This window comes from Myxine glutinosa, chromosome 5 (assembly GCF_964187855.1).
Source record: "Myxine glutinosa chromosome 5, kmMyxGlut1.1, whole genome shotgun sequence".
Taxonomy (NCBI): domain Eukaryota; kingdom Metazoa; phylum Chordata; class Myxini; order Myxiniformes; family Myxinidae; genus Myxine; species Myxine glutinosa.
The window spans coordinates 160,703,201-160,722,106 of record NC_136265.1 but is presented as its reverse complement, the minus strand read 5'-3'; the positions used below and the strand labels follow the sequence as shown (position 1 = coordinate 160,722,106).

Below are 18,906 nucleotides of genomic sequence, written 5' to 3'. Positions count from 1 at the left end.
CCTGAGTTTGTGGCTGTACAAAGGATTGTTCAGCTGGGTAGCACCAGATTTCACCTGGATCAATTGTTCCACCTGGATTCCACCACATTCCACTTGGAGTCAATTGTTCGCCTCAAGGGTGGTACCCGATTTCACCTGGATCACTATTTCCCTCTTTGCTTTTCCATTGCGACGAGGTTGTACGAAAGTGTAGCAAAGTCCATATTTAACTTGCTAGGCAATTGCACTTTCAAACTTTCGTTACTCATTTGCCAAATCCCTACTGAAATAAGACACAACATATAATGTGTGGGTCAACCCTCACCACCCCGCTACCTCGTGCCGGCTGCAGAGCTTGAAGACGCTCGAGACACTCTTCCTTGTACATCTTCCACTTGGTGATTATCACGTCCATGTCCGCCTGGCCACTCTAGAAGGAGGAGGAGAATGTACAACTCAAGGGCACTCAACATGATGCCAGAAAAAGTTCAGTTGGTACAATCTAGTGACAACATTGGTTAATCGATGACCAGCCGTACTCTACTATGGAAGTTGCAAACATCAGCTCCGAAGTGCTTTTTCAGAGTTTGCAATCTACCAGAAATTCTCAGGGTCATGCACCCTAAATATGCTAGCATGTAAACACATTACAGTCCTTTGGTATTTCATGAAGTTAATGGTGCCTCGTCGGAATGATACACAAGATCTCATGGAATGCGTTGTACCTCCAATCAAGAGGGGTGTTGCAAAATAAATGATACTTTTTTCCCTAAAGATTAAATGAAGTTCCAATCAGATGAAAATCCAACCAAAGGCTTTATTTCATTCAAAAATTAAAAACGCACGTTTAATACGCGTCAATATATCCATCATTAGCTTCAGAAACCATTTGAAGTCGTTTTTTAAAAGATTTCAGCAAAGACACGAACATTAGTCGCAAATATGACGGAGACAACACGCAGGCAACGTGCGTGACACGTCATGATGACGCACGTGAAATTTGAATTAAAAAATCGCGGACACGTGGTCAATACAATCTGGGGGAGGAAAAAGTATCATTTATTTTGCAACATGTGGTCAATACAATCTAGGGGGGAAAAGTATCATTTATTTTCCAACATGTGGTCAATACAATCTAGGGGGAAAAAGTATCATTTATTTTCCAACATGTGGTCAATACAATCTGGGGGGAAAAAGTATCATTTATTTTCCAACATGTGGTCAATACAATCTGGGGGGAAAAAGTATCATTTATTTTGCAACATATGGTTAATACAATCTCGGGGGAAAAAGTATCATTTATTTTGCAACATGTGGTCAATACAATCTGGGGGGAAAAAGTATCATTTATTTTGCAACATGTGGTCAATACAATCTGGGGGGAAAAAGTATCATTTATTTTCCAACATGTGGTCAATACAATCTGGGGGGAAAAAGTATCATTTATTTTGCAACATGTGGTCAATACAATCTAGGGGGAAAAAGTATCATTTATTTTGCAACATGTGGTCAATACAATCTAGGGGGAAAAAGTATCATTTATTTTGCAACATGTGGTCAATACAATCTGGGGGGAAAAAGTATCATTTATTTTGCAACATGTGGTCAATACAATCTGGGGGGAAAAAGTATCATTTATTTTCCAACATGTGGTCAATACAATCTGGGGGGAAAAAGTATCATTTATTTTGCAACATGTGGTCAATACAATCTGGGGGGAAAAAGTATCATTTATTTTGCAACATGTGGTCAATACAATCTGGGGGGAAAAAGTATCATTTATTTTGCAACATGTGGTCAATACAATCTGGGGGGAAAAAGTATCATTTATTTTCCAACATGTGGTCAATACAATCTGGGGGGAAAAAGTATCATTTATTTTGCAACATGTGGTCAATACAATCTAGGGGGAAAAAGTATCATTTATTTTGCAACATGTGGTCAATACAATCTGGGGGGGAAAAAGTATCATTTATTTTCCAACATGTGGTCAATACAATCTGGGGGGAAAAAGTATCATTTATTTTCCAACATGTGGTCAATACAATCTGGGGGGAAAAAGTATCATTTATTTTCCACCATATGGTTAATACAATCTTGGGGGAAAAAGTATCATTTATTTTGCAACATGTGGTCAATACAATCTGGGGGTAAAAAGTATCATTTATTTTGCAACATATGGTTAATACAATCTCGGGGGAAAAAGTATCATTTATTTTGCAACATGTGGTCAATACAATCTGGGGGGAAAAAGTATCATTTATTTTGCAACATGTGGTCAATACAATCTGGGGGGAAAAAGTATCATTTATTTTGCAACATGTGGTCAATACAATCTGGGGGGAAAAAGTATCATTTATTTTGCAACATGTGGTCAATACAATCTGGGGGGAAAAAGTATCATTTATTTTCCAACATGTGGTTAATACAATCTCGGGGGAAAAAGTATCATTTATTTTGCAACATGTGGTCAATACAATCTAGGGGGAAAAAGTATCATTTATTTTGCAACATGTGGTCAATACAATCTGGGGGGAAAAAGTATCATTTATTTTCCAACATGTGGTTAATACAATCTAGGGGGAAAAAGTATCATTTATTTTCCAACATGTGGTCAATACAATCTGGGGGAAAAAGTATCATTTATTTTCCAACATGTGGTCAATACAATCTGGGGGGAAAAAGTATCATTTATTTTGCAACATATGGTTAATACAATCTCGGGGGAAAAAGTATCATTTATTTTGCAACATGTGGTCAATACAATCTAGGGGGAAAAAGTATCATTTATTTTGCAACATGTGGTCAATACAATCTAGGGGGAAAAAGTATCATTTATTTTGCAACATGTGGTCAATACAATCTCGGGCGAAAAAGTATCATTTATTTTGCAACATGTGGTCAATACAATCTAGGGGGAAAAAGTATCATTTATTTTGCAACATATGGTTAATACAATCTCGGGGGAAAAAGTATCATTTATTTTGCAACATGTGGTCAATACAATCTGGGGGGAAAAAGTATCGTTTATTTTGCAACATGTGGTCAATACAATCTAGGGGGAAAAAGTATCATTTATTTTGCAACATGTGGTCAATACAATCTAGGGGGAAAAAGTATCGTTTATTTTGCAACATGTGGTCAATACAATCTCGGGGGAAAAAGTATCATTTATTTTGCAACATGTGGTCAATACAATCTAGGGGGAAAAAGTATCATTTATTTCGCAACATGTGGTCAATACAATCTAGGGGGAAAAAGTATCGTTTATTTTGCAACATGTGGTCAATACAATCTAGGGGGAAAAAGTATCATTTATTTTCCAACATGTGGTCAATACAATCTGGGGGAAAAAGTATCATTTATTTTCCAACATGTGGTCAATACAATCTTGGGGGGAAAAAGTATCATTTATTTTGCAACATATGGTTAATACAATCTCGGGGGAAAAAGTATCATTTATTTTGCAACATGTGGTCAATACAATCTAGGGGGAAAAAGTATCATTTATTTTGCAACATGTGGTCAATACAATCTCGGTGGAAAAAGTATCATTTATTTTGCAACATGTGGTCAATACAATCTAGGGGGAAAAAGTATCATTTATTTTGCAACATATGGTTAATACAATCTCGGGGGAAAAAGTATCATTTATTTTGCAACATGTGGTCAATACAATCTGGGGGGAAAAAGTATCGTTTATTTCGCAACATGTGGTCAATACAATCTAGGGGGAAAAAGTATCGTTTATTTTGCAACATGTGGTCAATACAATCTAGGGGGAAAAAGTATCATTTATTTTCCAACATGTGGTCAATACAATCTGGGGGAAAAAGTATCATTTATTTTCCAACATGTGGTCAATACAATCTGGGGGGAAAAAGTATCATTTATTTTGCAACATATGGTTAATACAATCTCGGGGGAAAAAGTATCATTTATTTTGCAACATGTGGTCAATACAATCTAGGGGGAAAAAGTATCATTTATTTTGCAACATGTGGTCAATACAATCTAGGGGGAAAAAGTATCATTTATTTTGCAACATGTGGTCAATACAATCTCGGTGGAAAAAGTATCATTTATTTTGCAACATGTGGTCAATACAATCTAGGGGGAAAAAGTATCATTTATTTTGCAACATATGGTTAATACAATCTCGGGGGAAAAAGTATCATTTATTTTGCAACATGTGGTCAATACAATCTGGGGGGAAAAAGTATCGTTTATTTTGCAACATGTGGTCAATACAATCTAGGGGGAAAAAGTATCATTTATTTTGCAACATGTGGTCAATACAATCTAGGGGGAAAAAGTATCGTTTATTTTGCAACATGTGGTCAATACAATCTGGGGGGAAAAAGTATCGTTTATTTTGCAACATGTGGTCAATACAATCTAGGGGGAAAAAGTATCATTTATTTTGCAACATGTGGTCAATACAATCTAGGGGGAAAAAGTATCGTTTATTTTGCAACATGTGGTCAATACAATCTAGGGGGAAAAAGTATCGTTTATTTTGCAACATGTGGTCAATACAATCTAGGGGGAAAAAGTATCATTTATTTTGCAACATGTGGCCAATACAATCTGGGGGGAAAAAGTATCATTTATTTTGCAACATGTGGTCAACACAATCTAGGGGGAAAAAGTAGCATTTATTTTGCAACATGTGGTCAATACAATCTAGGGGGAAAAAGTATCATTTATTTTGCAACATGTGGTCAATACAATCTCGGGGGAAAAAGTATCATTTATTTTGCAACATGTGGTCAATACAATCTAGGGGGAAAAAGTATCATTTATTTTGCAACATATGGTTAATACAATCTCGGGGGAAAAAGTATCATTTATTTTGCAACATGTGGTCAATACAATCTGGGGGGAAAAAGTATCATTTATTTTGCAACATGTGGTCAATACAATCTAGGGGGAAAAAGTATCATTTATTTTGCAACATGTGGTCAATACAATCTAGGGGGAAAAAGTATCATTTATTTTGCAACATGTGGTCAATACAATCTAGGGGGAAAAAGTATCATTTATTTTGCAACATGTGGTCAATACAATCTAGGGGGAAAAAGTATCATTTATTTTGCAACATGTGGTCAATACAATCTAGGGGGAAAACGTATCATTTATTTTGCAACATGTGGTCAATACAATCTAGGGGGAAAAAGTATCGTTTATTTTCCAACATGTGGTCAATACAATCTGGGGGGGGAAAAGTATCATTTATTTTCCAACATGTGGTCAATACAATCTGGGGGGAAAAAGTATCATTTATTTTGCAACATATGGTTAATACAATCTCGGGGGAAAAAGTATCATTTATTTTGCAACATGTGGTCAATACAATCTGGGGGGAAAAAGTATCATTTATTTTGCAACATGTGGTCAATACAATCTAGGGGGAAAAAGTATCATTTATTTTCCAACATGTGGTCAATACAATCTGGGGGAGAAAAAGTATCATTTATTTTCCAACATGTGGTCAATACAATCTAGGGGGAAAAAGTATCATTTATTTTGCAACATGTGGTCAATACAATCTAGGGGGAAAAAGTATCATTTATTTTCCAACATGTGGTCAATACAATCTAGGGGGAAAAAGTATCATTTATTTTCCAACATGTGGTCAATACAATCTAGGGGGAAAAAGTATCATTTATTTTGCAACATATGGTTAATACAATTTGGGGGAGAAAAAGTATCATTTATTTTCCAACATGTGGTCAATACAATCTGGGGGAGAAAAAGTATCATTTATTTTCCAACATGTGGTCAATACAATCTAGGGGGAAAAAGTATCATTTATTTTCCAACATGTGGTCAATACAATCTAGGGGGAAAAAGTATCATTTATTTTGCAACATGTGGTCAATACAATCTAGGGGGAAAAAGTATCATTTATTTTCCAACATGTGGTCAATACAATCTAGGGGGAAAAAGTATCATTTATTTTGCAACATGTGGTCAATACAATCTAGGGGGAAAAAGTATCATTTATTTTGCAACATATGGTTAATACAATCTGGGGGGGAAAAAGTATCATTTATTTTCCAACATGTGGTCAATACAATCTGGGGGAGAAAAAGTATCATTTATTTTGCAACATATGGTTAATACAATCTAGGGGGAAAAAGTATCATTTATTTTCCAACATGTGGTCAATACAATCTAGGGGGAAAAAGTATCATTTATTTTGCAACATGTGGTCAATACAATCTAGGGGGAAAAAGTATCATTTATTTTGCAACATATGGTTAATACAATCTGGGGGGGAAAAAGTATCATTTATTTTCCAACATGTGGTCAATACAATCTGGGGGAGAAAAAGTATCATTTATTTTGCAACATGTGGTCAATACAATCTGGGGGGAAAAAGTATCATTTATTTTGCAACATGTGGTCAATACAATCTGGGGGGAAAAAGTATCATTTATTTTGCAACATGTGGTCAATACAATCTGGGGGAGAAAAAGTATCATTTATTTTGCAACATATGGTTAATAGAATCTGGGGGGAAAAAGTATCATTCATTTTGCAACATGTGGTCAATACAATCTGGGGGAGAAAAAGTATCATTTATTTTGCAACATGTGGTCAATACAATCTGGGGGGAAAAAGTATCATTTATTTTGCAACATGTGGTCAATACAATCTGGGGGAGAAAAAGTATCATTTATTTTGCAACATGTGGTCAATACAATCTGGGGGAGAAAAAGTATCATTTATTTTGCAACATGTGGTCAATACAATCTGGGGGAGAAAAAGTATCATTTATTTTCCAGCATGTGGTCAATACAATCTAGGGGGAAAAAGTATCATTTATTTTCCAACATATGGCCAATACAATCTGGGGGAGAAAAAGTATCATTTATTTTCCAACATGTGGTCAATACAATCTAGGGGGAAAAAGTATCATTTATTTTGCAACATGTGGTCAATACAATCTGGGGGGAAAAAGTATCATTTATTTTGCAACATGTGGTCAATACAATCTGGGGGGGAAAAAGTATCATTTATTTTCCAACATGTGGTCAATACAATCTGGGGGGGAAAAAGTATCATTTATTTTCCAACATGTGGTCAATACAATCTCGGCGGAAAAATATCATTTATTTTGCAACATGTGGTTAATACAATCTGGGGGGGAAAAAGTATCATTTATTTTCCAACATGTGGTCAATACAATCTGGGGGGGAAAAAGTATCATTTATTTTCCAACATGTGGTCAATACAATCTCGGCGGAAAAATATCATTTATTTTCCAACATGTGGTCAATACAATCTAGGGGGAAAAAGTATCATTTATTTTCCAACATGTGGTCAATACAATCTAGGGGGAAAAAGTATCATTTATTTTCCAACATGTGGTCAATACAATCTAGGGGGAAAAAGTATCATTTATTTTCCAACATGTGGTCAATACAATCTAGGGGGAAAAAGTATCATTTATTTTCCAACATGTGGTCAATACAATCTGGGGGGAAAAAGTATCATTTATTTTCCAACATGTGGTCAATACAATCTAGGGGGAAAAAGTATCATTTATTTTGCAACATGTGGTCAATACAATCTAGGGGGAAAAAGTATCATTTATTTTCCAACATGTGGTCAATACAATCTAGGGGGAAAAAGTATCATTTATTTTCCAACATGTGGTCAATACAATCTAGGGGGAAAAAGTATCATTTATTTTGCAACATGTGGTCAATACAATCTAGGGGGAAAAAGTATCATTTATTTTGCAACATGTGGTCAATACAATCTCGGCGGAAAAAGTATCATTTATTTTCCAACATGTGGTCAATACAATCTAGGGGGAAAAAGTATCATTTATTTTCCAACATGTGGTCAATCCAATCTCGGGGGAAAAAGTATCATTTATTTTGCAACATGTGGTTAATACAATCTGGGGGGGAAAAAGTATCATTTATTTTCCAACATGTGGTCAATACAATCTAGGGGGAAAAAGTATCATTTATTTTGCAACATATGGTTAATAGAATCTGGGGGGAAAAAGTATCATTTATTTTGCAACATGTGGTCAATACAATCTGGGGGAGAAAAAGTATCATTTATTTTGCAACATATGGTTAATAGAATCTGGGGGGAAAAAGTATCATTTATTTTGCAACATGTGGTCAATACAATCTAGGGGGAAAAAGTATCATTTATTTTGCAACATGTGGTCAATACAATCTGGGGGAGAAAAAGTATCATTTATTTTGCAACATGTGGTCAATACAATCTGGGGGGAAAAAGTATCATTTATTTTGCAACATGTGGTCAATACAATCTGGGGGAAAAAGTATCATTTATTTTGCAACATGTGGTCAATACAATCTGGGGGAGAAAAAGTATCATTTATTTTGCAACATGTGGTCAATACAATCTGGGGGAGAAAAAGTATCATTTATTTTGCAACATGTGGTCAATACAATCTGGGGGAGAAAAAGTATCATTTATTTTCCAGCATGTGGTCAATACAATCTAGGGGGAAAAAGTATCATTTATTTTCCAACATATGGTCAATACAATCTGGGGAGAAAAAGTATCATTTATTTTCCAACATGTGGTCAATACAATCTAGGGGGAAAAAGTATCATTTATTTTGCAACATGTGGCCAATACAATCTGGGGGAGAAAAAGTATCATTTATTTTCCAACATGTGGTCAATACAATCTAGGGGGAAAAAGTATCATTTATTTTGCAACATGTGGTCAATACAATCTGGGGGGAAAAAGTATCATTTATTTTGCAACATGTGGTCAATACAATTTGGGGGGAAAAAGTATCATTTATTTTGCAACATGTGGTCAATACAATCTGGGGGGGGGAAAAAGTATCATTTATTTTGCAACATGTGGTCAATACAATCTGGGGGGAAAAAGTATCATTTATTTTGCAACATATGGTTAATACAATCTAGGGGGAAAAAGTATCATTTATTTTCCAACATGTGGTCAATACAATCTGGGGGGAAAAAGTATCATTTATTTTGCAACATGTGGTCAATACAATCTGGGGGGAAAAAGTATCATTTATTTTGCTACATGTGGTCAATACAATCTAGGGGGAAAAAGTATCATTTATTTTGCAACATGTGGTCAATACAATCTGGGAGGAAAAAGTATCATTTATTTTGCAACATGTGGTCAATACAATCTAGGGGGAAAAAGTATCATTTATTTTCCAACATGTGGTCAATACAATCTAGGGGGAAAAAGTATCATTTATTTTCCAACATGTGGTCAATACAATCTAGGGGGAAAAAGTATCATTTATTTTCCAACATGTGGTCAATACAATCTGGGGGGAAAAAGTATCATTTATTTTCCAACATGTGGTCAATACAATCTAGGGGGAAAAAGTATCATTTATTTTGCAACATGTGGTCAATACAATCTAGGGGGAAAAAGTATCATTTATTTTCCAACATGTGGTCAATACAATCTAGGGGGAAAAAGTATCATTTATTTTCCAACATGTGGTCAATACAATCTAGGGGGAAAAAGTATCATTTATTTTGCAACATGTGGTCAATACAATCTAGGGGGAAAAAGTATCATTTATTTTGCAACATGTGGTCAATACAATCTCGGCGGAAAAAGTATCATTTATTTTCCAACATGTGGTCAATACAATCTAGGGGGAAAAAGTATCATTTATTTTCCAACATGTGGTCAATCCAATCTCGGGGGAAAAAGTATCATTTATTTTGCAACATGTGGTTAATACAATCTGGGGGGGAAAAAGTATCATTTATTTTCCAACATGTGGTCAATACAATCTAGGGGGAAAAAGTATCATTTATTTTGCAACATATGGTTAATAGAATCTGGGGGGAAAAAGTATCATTTATTTTGCAACATGTGGTCAATACAATCTGGGGGAGAAAAAGTATCATTTATTTTGCAACATATGGTTAATAGAATCTGGGGGGAAAAAGTATCATTTATTTTGCAACATGTGGTCAATACAATCTAGGGGGAAAAAGTATCATTTATTTTGCAACATGTGGTCAATACAATCTGGGGGAGAAAAAGTATCATTTATTTTGCAACATGTGGTCAATACAATCTGGGGGGAAAAAGTATCATTTATTTTGCAACATGTGGTCAATACAATCTGGGGGAAAAAGTATCATTTATTTTGCAACATGTGGTCAATACAATCTGGGGGGAAAAAGTATCATTTATTTTGCAACATATGGTTAATACAATCTCGGGGGAAAAAGTATCATTTATTTTGCAACATGTGGTCAATACAATCTGGGGGGAAAAAGTATCATTTATTTTGCAACATATGGTTAATACAATCTAGGGGGAAAAAGTATCATTTATTTTCCAACATGTGGTCAATACAATCTGGGGGGAAAAAGTATCATTTATTTTGCAACATGTGGTCAATACAATCTGGGGGGAAAAAGTATCATTTATTTTGCTACATGTGGTCAATACAATCTGGGGGAGAAAAAGTATCATTTATTTTGCAACATGTGGTCAATACAATCTGGGGGAGAAAAAGTATCATTTATTTTGCAACATGTGGTCAATACAATCTGGGGGAGAAAAAGTATCATTTATTTTCCAGCATGTGGTCAATACAATCTAGGGGGAAAAAGTATCATTTATTTTCCAACATATGGTCAATACAATCTGGGGAGAAAAAGTATCATTTATTTTCCAACATGTGGTCAATACAATCTAGGGGGAAAAAGTATCATTTATTTTGCAACATGTGGCCAATACAATCTGGGGGAGAAAAAGTATCATTTATTTTCCAACATGTGGTCAATACAATCTAGGGGGAAAAAGTATCATTTATTTTGCAACATGTGGTCAATACAATCTGGGGGGAAAAAGTATCATTTATTTTGCAACATGTGGTCAATACAATTTGGGGGGAAAAAGTATCATTTATTTTGCAACATGTGGTCAATACAATCTGGGGGGGGGAAAAAGTATCATTTATTTTGCAACATGTGGTCAATACAATCTGGGGGGAAAAAGTATCATTTATTTTGCAACATATGGTTAATACAATCTAGGGGGAAAAAGTATCATTTATTTTCCAACATGTGGTCAATACAATCTGGGGGGAAAAAGTATCATTTATTTTGCAACATGTGGTCAATACAATCTGGGGGGAAAAAGTATCATTTATTTTGCTACATGTGGTCAATACAATCTAGGGGGAAAAAGTATCATTTATTTTGCAACATGTGGTCAATACAATCTGGGGGAGAAAAAGTATCATTTATTTTGCAACATGTGGTCAATACAATCTAGGGGGAAAAAGTATCATTTATTTTCCAACATGTGGTCAATACAATCTGGGGGGAAAAAGTATCATTTATTTTGCAACATGTGGTCAATACAATCTGGGAGGAAAAAGTATCATTTATTTTGCAACATGTGGTCAATACAATCTGGGGGAGAAAAAGTATCATTTATTTTGCAACATGTGGTCAATACAATCTGGGAGGAAAAAGTATCATTTATTTTGCAACATGTGGTCAATACAATCTGGGAGGAAAAAGTATCATTTCTTTTGCAACATGTGGTCAATACAATCTGGGGGGAAAAAGTATCATTTATTTTGCAAATGATATTTGCAATAGAACAACTATACCTACCACACCTACGTGGGATATGTTCCACAGTTTCTGAGGCAACAGGTAACTCCTCCGGTAGTTTGTATGGAATTACGACGGTTGTATTTTCGAGAGAGAGAGAGAAAGAGAAAGAGAAAGAGAAAGAGAAAGAGAAAGAGAAAGAGAAAGAAAGAGAGAGAGGCACAATCCTGCACGGGTCGCCACTACTATCCACAGGATACTCGAATGGCTCATTTTGCCAACATCGGAAGGATGACAAGCCGAGTCAACCCAACTAGCATTAACTCAGGACCCGAAGATCCCAAGTCAGCCACCTTAACCGTTAAGCCAACAACAGGCTTCCATAAACGCTACAACAAATTTCAATTCACAATGTGCGTGTGTGCGCGTGTATGTATTGGAGAAAAATAAACTTATCTCGTACCGGCAATAGTGCTGCAAGTATCAGGAGATGAAATGCAAATAGTGAATCCCGAGGGCAAATCCCAGACTCCATGGCCCTTTGGGGGCAATTTCCTTCCCGGAAGATTGTAGTCATTACGTCCCGATATTCCGAGCAGGATTCTCCGTTGAGCTCCCTCGGTGAGACTCAAAGTCTCCCCAGAACTCCAGCTCAGCCAACTCCTGCCTCTGCCTTGCACACTCCTCCATGAATTACTTTCCCTCCCTCTTACCCTTGCGTTTGTGCGTTCAAGTTTCTCCTCCCATTCTTATCTGGAATAACCAACACTGGACGCCAGCAAGGTGAGCTTGTAATGGATGCGGCTCAGATACACGATGGTCTCCTCTTTGGGCATCGTGCGATTACGATTGAGGACAGTCTACTGGTTGTCCACTCGTCTTGTAAACTTGTCTCGTTTATAACCTGCTGTCCTCGGAAATTGATTGAGAAAAGGTGACATATGGGAGTTGGTGGATGATGACCATGTGACTCTCTTACCTTTTTCTGTCCAAACTCTACGCTTTCCATGGAAGAGCAGGTAGGTAACATGATGGAGTCTATCCAGCAGACATCGGGACAACCGGTGGACGCAACAAATGCAAGTGAATGAATGAACCACTGAATTATTGATGAAAGAATATGATGGTGTGCCCCTTCCCTCTCCCCTTTCCCCTCTCCCCTGCCCCTTCCCTCTCCCCTCTCCCCTGCCCCTTCCCTCTCCCCTCTCCCCTGCCCCTTCCCTCAACCCTGTTTTGCTGTTGGGGTGTTCCGCCTTCTCCCCCCTCCCCTCTCCCCTGCCCCTTCCCTCAACCCTGCTTTGCTGTTGGTGTGTTCCGCCTTCTCCCCTCTCCCCTGCCCCTTCCCTCAATCCTGCTTTGCTGTTGGTGTGTTCCGCCCTCTCCCCTCTCTCCTGCCCCCTATTTCCATTGTTTTTATGTCTGCCACCGAAGATAGACGGAGTTTGCGATATCTCAAAAAGTTGTGGACGGATTTGGATGAAACTTGGTGGACAGGTTGGGTGTGTGACAAGGACAAAATTATCCGATTTTGGTGAAGATCTGCATCCGAGAATTTTGACAGCGATTCTTCACCATTGAGTGATATGGCCAAAAATGATATGTATGTAGCATATCTCAAAACGTTGTGGCCGAGTTATGAGAAAACTAGTTCGATGAGTTGGTTATGCGACAAGCACAAGCCTATTAGATTTTGTTTCAGGTTCAAATCCAGATCCGACCTATCAGTGGGATACAAAAGGTTAACTCTTCAGCCTAGCAGAGGTATGTTCTTAACCGAGTGCCATTCTAGTTTCTTTCTGCTACGAGGTATGTGTTGGTGTGTTCTGAGTTCTAGCTCCTCCATAAGCCTTAACTCTAAAAAAAAAGAAAAAGAAGGAAATAGTGGGAGAGGGGGAACCTTGTAACCTGTGAGTAAGAGCTTGGTTAGTGGATAGTTAATGGGGGTGGAAAACAGCATGGGCATTGATGAGGGATGACATGAGATGGTGGTGCCCCCACCTGCTTGACTCCCTGGGCCTGGAGGGAAGAGTGGGATTGAATAGACAAAGGAAGGAGGTCCCACAAGGGGGAAGAGAGAGGAACAAAGGCATGGAGGTGAGTTGTGAACCTGGATTTGGGGAGTTTCACAAGGATGGATTTTGAAGAACAACTGCATTTGGGACTATTAGGAGAGCGAGTCCACAGGGAGCGAGTCCTTAGGGAGCGAGTCCATAGGGAGCGAGACCATGAGGGGAGCGAGACCATTAGGGGAGTGAGCAAGACCATTAGGTGAGCGAGAAAGACCATTAGGTGAGCGAGACCATTAGGTGAGCGAGACCATTAGGGGAGTGAGCAAGACCATTAGGGGAGTGAGCAAGACCATTAGGTGAGCGAGACCATTAGGTGAGCGAGTCCATAGGGAGCGAGTCCATAGGGAGCGAGACCATGAGGGGAGCAAGACCATTAGGGGAGTGAGCAAGACCATTAGGGGAGTGAGCAAGACCATTAAGGGAGTGAGCAAGACCATTAGGTGAGCGAGTCCATCGGGAGCGAGTCCATAGGGAGCGAGACCATAGTGAGCAAGACCATTAGGGGAGTGAGCAAGACCATTAGGGGAGTGAGCAAGACCATTAGGAGAGCGAGTCCACAGGGAGCGAGTCCATAGGGAGCGAGACCATGAGGGGAGCGAGACCATTAGGGAAGTGAGCAAGACCATCAGGTGAGCGAGAAAGACCATTAGGTGAGCGAGACCATTAGGGGAGTGAGCAAGACCATTAGGGGTGTGAGCAAGACCATTAGGTGAGCGAGACCATTAGGTGAGCGAGTCCATAGGGAGCGAGACCATTAAGAGAGCAAGAGCATTAGGGGAGTGAGCAATACCATTAGGGGAGTGAGCAAGACCATTAGGGGAGTGAGCAAGACCATTAGGGGTGCGAGACCAAATGGAGCAAGAACACGAGGAGAGCGAGACCAAATGGAGCAAAACTCTTAGGGGAGCGAGACCATAAGGTGAGCGAGTCCATAGGGAGCGAGACCATTATGAGAGCAAGACCATTAGGGGAGTGAGCAAGACCATTAGGGGAGTGAGCAAGACCATTAGGAGAGCGAGACCAAATGGAGCAAAACTGTTAGAGGAGCGAGACCATTAGGTGAGCGAGTCCATAGGGGGCGAGACCAAATGGAGCAAAACTGTTCGGGGAGCGAGACCATTAAGGGAGCGAGACCATTAAGGGAGCGAGACCATTAGGTGAGCGAGTCCATCGGGGGCGAGACCATTAAAGTAATAAAACCAAATGGAGCGAAACCACAGGAAAAGCGATGAAGTTGTTGGCCGATATTTAAAAAACCGATATCGAAAGAGAGAAATCCGTTTAATTTGGACCATTTAATCTCGTTTGTGTAAAAGAGTCCACCTGGAACCGTGCGTGCTCCGCAATGCAGCACCAGCGCCATCAAGTCTGAGAAGAAGCAGCGAAAGGCACAAGATCTGTAACACATGAAGGAGACAGAGTAATTGGTATAAAGTTATTGATCGTTCTCCACAAACATCAAAGTACAAAGTGTAACGAAATATAAGGAAACTTCGGCTTGTGGAGAGGAATTTAACACCAAAAGGGGAAATAAAGTTTCTGACAATGGTTACTTCACAGTTGACATTATAATAAAATGTAAAAAAAAAACAAAAAAAACCCCATTTCTCCAAATATTGACTTCTCAGCTGTCCGTGATATTAAAGAAAAGAATGTAATGTAAAGAAGACGAAGAAGTGAGGTGTATTCGAAAGTAAAGAAGAAGAGGCTCAGATTACCATTTTTCTCTCGGTTGCTATGACGCCCGTCCGCCATGTCGTTCCGCGATCTCCGCAGTGAGTTCCTGTCAGTGAATCTTGGTTTTACAGCGAAATATTTACGGTTATGGCTCATAGAGTGAGAGAATAAAGAATTAGAATCAATGTAGTTGTAGTTGAAGCGGTGGAAGAACGTTATTATGTGAGAACTTAATCTGAGCGATATTCACGTCGTTTTTGCTTTCCTCTTCTTCTTTATAGTTTATAATTATCCATTTGTAATTACAGTTTATCTTGTGATACTTTCAGTCGAAATGTGTGAAGGTATGCAATTGGAGCCAATAAAGCACGGGATTACCTTCTAATGATTATTTGTTCAGTGAGAGGCATACGGAGTATCTATATATTACGTATGCACTTGTTGGGAAGTAATTTGACAAGGGGAGTGGAAATAAAATGGAGGCTCGAGAAGTGGGGAGAGGTTTAGAGAATATAGGAGTAACCCATCTTCCTTTTTGCCGCCTCTCCTTGGTCTAGCTCCTCTGCTCTCATCTCTCCAGCTCGGCTCCAGTATCGACACATTTTTTCAGTATTAAACCCCAATCCATCCATCCAGGTTGAAACCCCCAAAATCCATGCTTTGAAATCCTCCTCCCACCCCACCACCCCCCTTCCTCCTCCCACCCCTTCCCCTCCAGACTCCCACCCCACCCCGTCCAGACTCCCACCCTTACCCCATCCAGACTCCCACCCCTACCCCATCCAGACTCCCACCCCTACCCCATCCAGACTCCCACCCCATCCCATCCAGACTCCCACCCCACCCCATCCAGACTCCCACCCCACCCCATCCAGACTCCCACCCCACCCCATCCAGACTCCCACCCCACCCCATCCAGACTCCCACCCCATCCCATCCAGACTCCCACCCCACCCCATCCAGACTCCCACCCCACCCTACCCCATCCAGACTCCCACTTCGCCCCACCCAGACTCCAACCCCACCCTTCTCCTCCAGACTCCCACCCCACCCCATCGACTCCCACCCCATCCAGACTCCCACCCCTTCCCCTCCAGACTCCCACCCCACCCCACCCCATCCAGATTCCCACCCCACCCCATCCAGATTCCCACCCCACCCCATCCTGACTCCCACCCCACCCCATCCAGACTCCCACCCCTTCCCCTCCAGACTCCCACCTTACCCCATCCAGACTCCCACCCCACCCCATCCAGACTCCAACCCCACCCCTTCCCCTCCAGACTCCCACCCCACCCCATCCAGACTCCAACCCCACCCCACCCCATCCAGACTCCCACCCCACCCCACCCCACCCCACCCCATCCAGACTCCCACCCCACCCCATCCAGACTCCCACCCCACCCCACCCCATCCAGACTCCCACCCCACCCCACCCCACCCCACCCCATCCAGACTCCAACCCCACCCCTTCCCCTCCCTCATCTCATCATGACTATTTTCCTTGTAATGAAAACGTACCTTGTCAAGTTTTCAACGCAGTTTTAAAATACACATAAATTCAGAGGTAATGTCGAGTGTACGAAAGTGTTCGTGTCCATTTCAACGTGTGTGTGCACAAGTTATTTAAAGTGTACTTCCAAGGCTTAAATTACTGAGGCTATTATTAAGTGCACGTAATCACTTAATTAAAGAGCATAGATGATAACAAAGGAAGTTCGTTCTGTAGATAACATGTATCTACGTGAGAGAAAGAACTAAAACTAAGAAGAAGAAAAGCTACTCCACCATGTTTGGAAATCGTATCACTACACTACGTCACCATCTACACCACTTACGTCATGGCGTGGAGGTATCATGCAGGCCGCCATATTTGTTGTATATTGCATTGTGGGTATACTCACCAAAATAAAAGGAAAAACAATTTTCATTTACTGATATTATATTTTGTAGACGAGAAATAAATAGACAACTTGAATAACAAACCGGAGATAAAAAAAAAAAAATAGATTGCTTTTAAAGCACGCTGGAGGCGATACTGGGTCCAAAATGGACAAGAAGAAACTCGAATCCACCGTTTTTGAAAATCTTCAGTAAAAGTAAATTTTCTTCAGTAAAAATCAAGTGGTGGTATTTGAGGTATGTTTAAGTAGTTTTATCTATAGTGTTGACACAATTGCATGATTTACTTTTTTAAATTTTTTTATTACTCCTGCATCATAATTTTCCTTGCAGGACAACTGATGTGAGTCATATCTCTAAGCTACCCTGACAGCATGTGTGTATGTCTGTTTTTTTCAGTTGTTTAGTTTTCTCCGGTTCTTCGTTCATTTCTAGGCTTTGCCCATTTCATATTACAAATACAGCACTTACCTCAACCTTCTCAGTAAACATTCTCCGACTGACGCAGGCAAATTGTCTAAACAAAGCTCACGTTCCCTGTTAGTGGGCGAACAATCCAGTGCTTGTCGAATATGTTTGGTTATAAGAATCAGTGATTTCTTAAAATTTTCATATTTCACCCCAGACTTCGGCACTTGTTTAGTCCACGAGATCTGATCATGAAACCCGAAGACAGATTTAGATTATTTACTTTAATTATTCCGCGAGAGTAGATCGTGTTTGCAAGGCAAGTTTGAATAGGCTAAAACAAAATGGCGGCTAAGACCCCTATGACTTCAAGTTGGGCTGACCAAGGATAATGGCTTTCATGAAGGTAAGTCGTTAATTATTTTCAAAAGGGGTTGTTTAAATGAATTCAAACACCCATTTTTCATTCCTGCACTCCTTTGGAGTCCCCTTAGTATACATGCAAAGTTTGGGGCCGCTAGATTTCATGGTTTTGGTGTTATTGAGGAGACGCACACACTAACTAACTGACTGACTTACACAGTCTTTTATTATTATAGATGCTTAAATACATAATAAATATATGGCCCTTTCTATGATTGGCTTTCCTCGTATGCTTCAGTGCCCTCTTTCCCTCTGTGTGCCAGATTTCACTGAAATGATGCGTGTTCTTGGCTATCCACGGCTCATCTCTATAGAGAGCTTCCGCCAGCCAAACTTCCCTTTGGTTGCTGAAATCCTGCACTGGTTTGTCGCTCGGTAGGTTTTGACTTGAGGATTCTAGAGTGATGGGGAAGTGGGTTTTATTGATGGTTGAAGGATGCGCACAGTGTGCAGACATGAACTTGGGGTTTAGATTGCAGCCAGTGCAGAGGAGTGTGAATGGAAAGATAAGCCCCACCAACTTCACTGATGACAGTTTATCCTCACGACATTCCTCCAACGAAAAGGGGCATGAAAACTGATATGGATATTCAGAATTCAATTATTTGTACATTTAATTCTGACATAATGACACAGTAGAAGCACAGACACAATAGAAGAAGGTAGTAAGACAGGTGTCTTTCACTCAGAGACTAGTTACCCTGCACTCGCGAAGCAAAAAGCGTGGTTAAGCATTCGGTTACGTACGTGTGCCATGTGCTGTGTCTACATTTAAAAAAATCATTTTCTCGGCAACTGTTGGTCCGATTGACATGAAATTTTCACTATAGGAGGGCCTCCTTCTGTATAATATTTTAATG

The 18,906-nt window shown here is 39.6% G+C and overlaps 2 protein-coding genes across 5 annotated transcripts in view; one reads left to right on the top strand and one right to left on the bottom strand.

Annotated features, from left to right (window-relative positions):
• The window catches only part of LOC137426863 (glucagon receptor), a 50,544-nt gene extending 37,767 nt beyond the window's left edge, over positions 1 to 12,777 (bottom strand). The window contains exons 1-2 of one of the 3 annotated variants that reach the window (XM_068115835.2): positions 12,031 to 12,777; positions 316 to 409 (exon numbers count right to left, since the gene is read on the bottom strand). In XM_068115835.2, coding sequence (XP_067971936.2) covers positions 316 to 409; positions 12,031 to 12,144 — 208 coding nt within the window. In that variant the 5' untranslated portion in view covers positions 12,145 to 12,777. The remainder of the gene's footprint in view (positions 1 to 315; positions 410 to 12,030) is intronic. The other 2 variants (XM_078778954.1, XM_068115836.2) reach the window with 2 other exon arrangements.
• CLUAP1 (clusterin associated protein 1) overlaps positions 12,334 to 18,906 on the top strand; it is an 81,620-nt gene continuing 75,047 nt past the window's right edge. The window contains exons 1-2 of one of the 2 annotated variants that reach the window (XM_068115838.2): positions 12,334 to 12,350; positions 18,310 to 18,421. In XM_068115838.2, the coding sequence (XP_067971939.2) occupies positions 18,321 to 18,421 (101 nt within the window). In that variant the 5' untranslated portion in view covers positions 12,334 to 12,350; positions 18,310 to 18,320. Of the gene's footprint in view, positions 12,351 to 15,352; positions 15,412 to 18,309; positions 18,422 to 18,906 lie in introns of those variants that run through there. The other variant, XM_068115837.2, reaches the window with a different exon arrangement.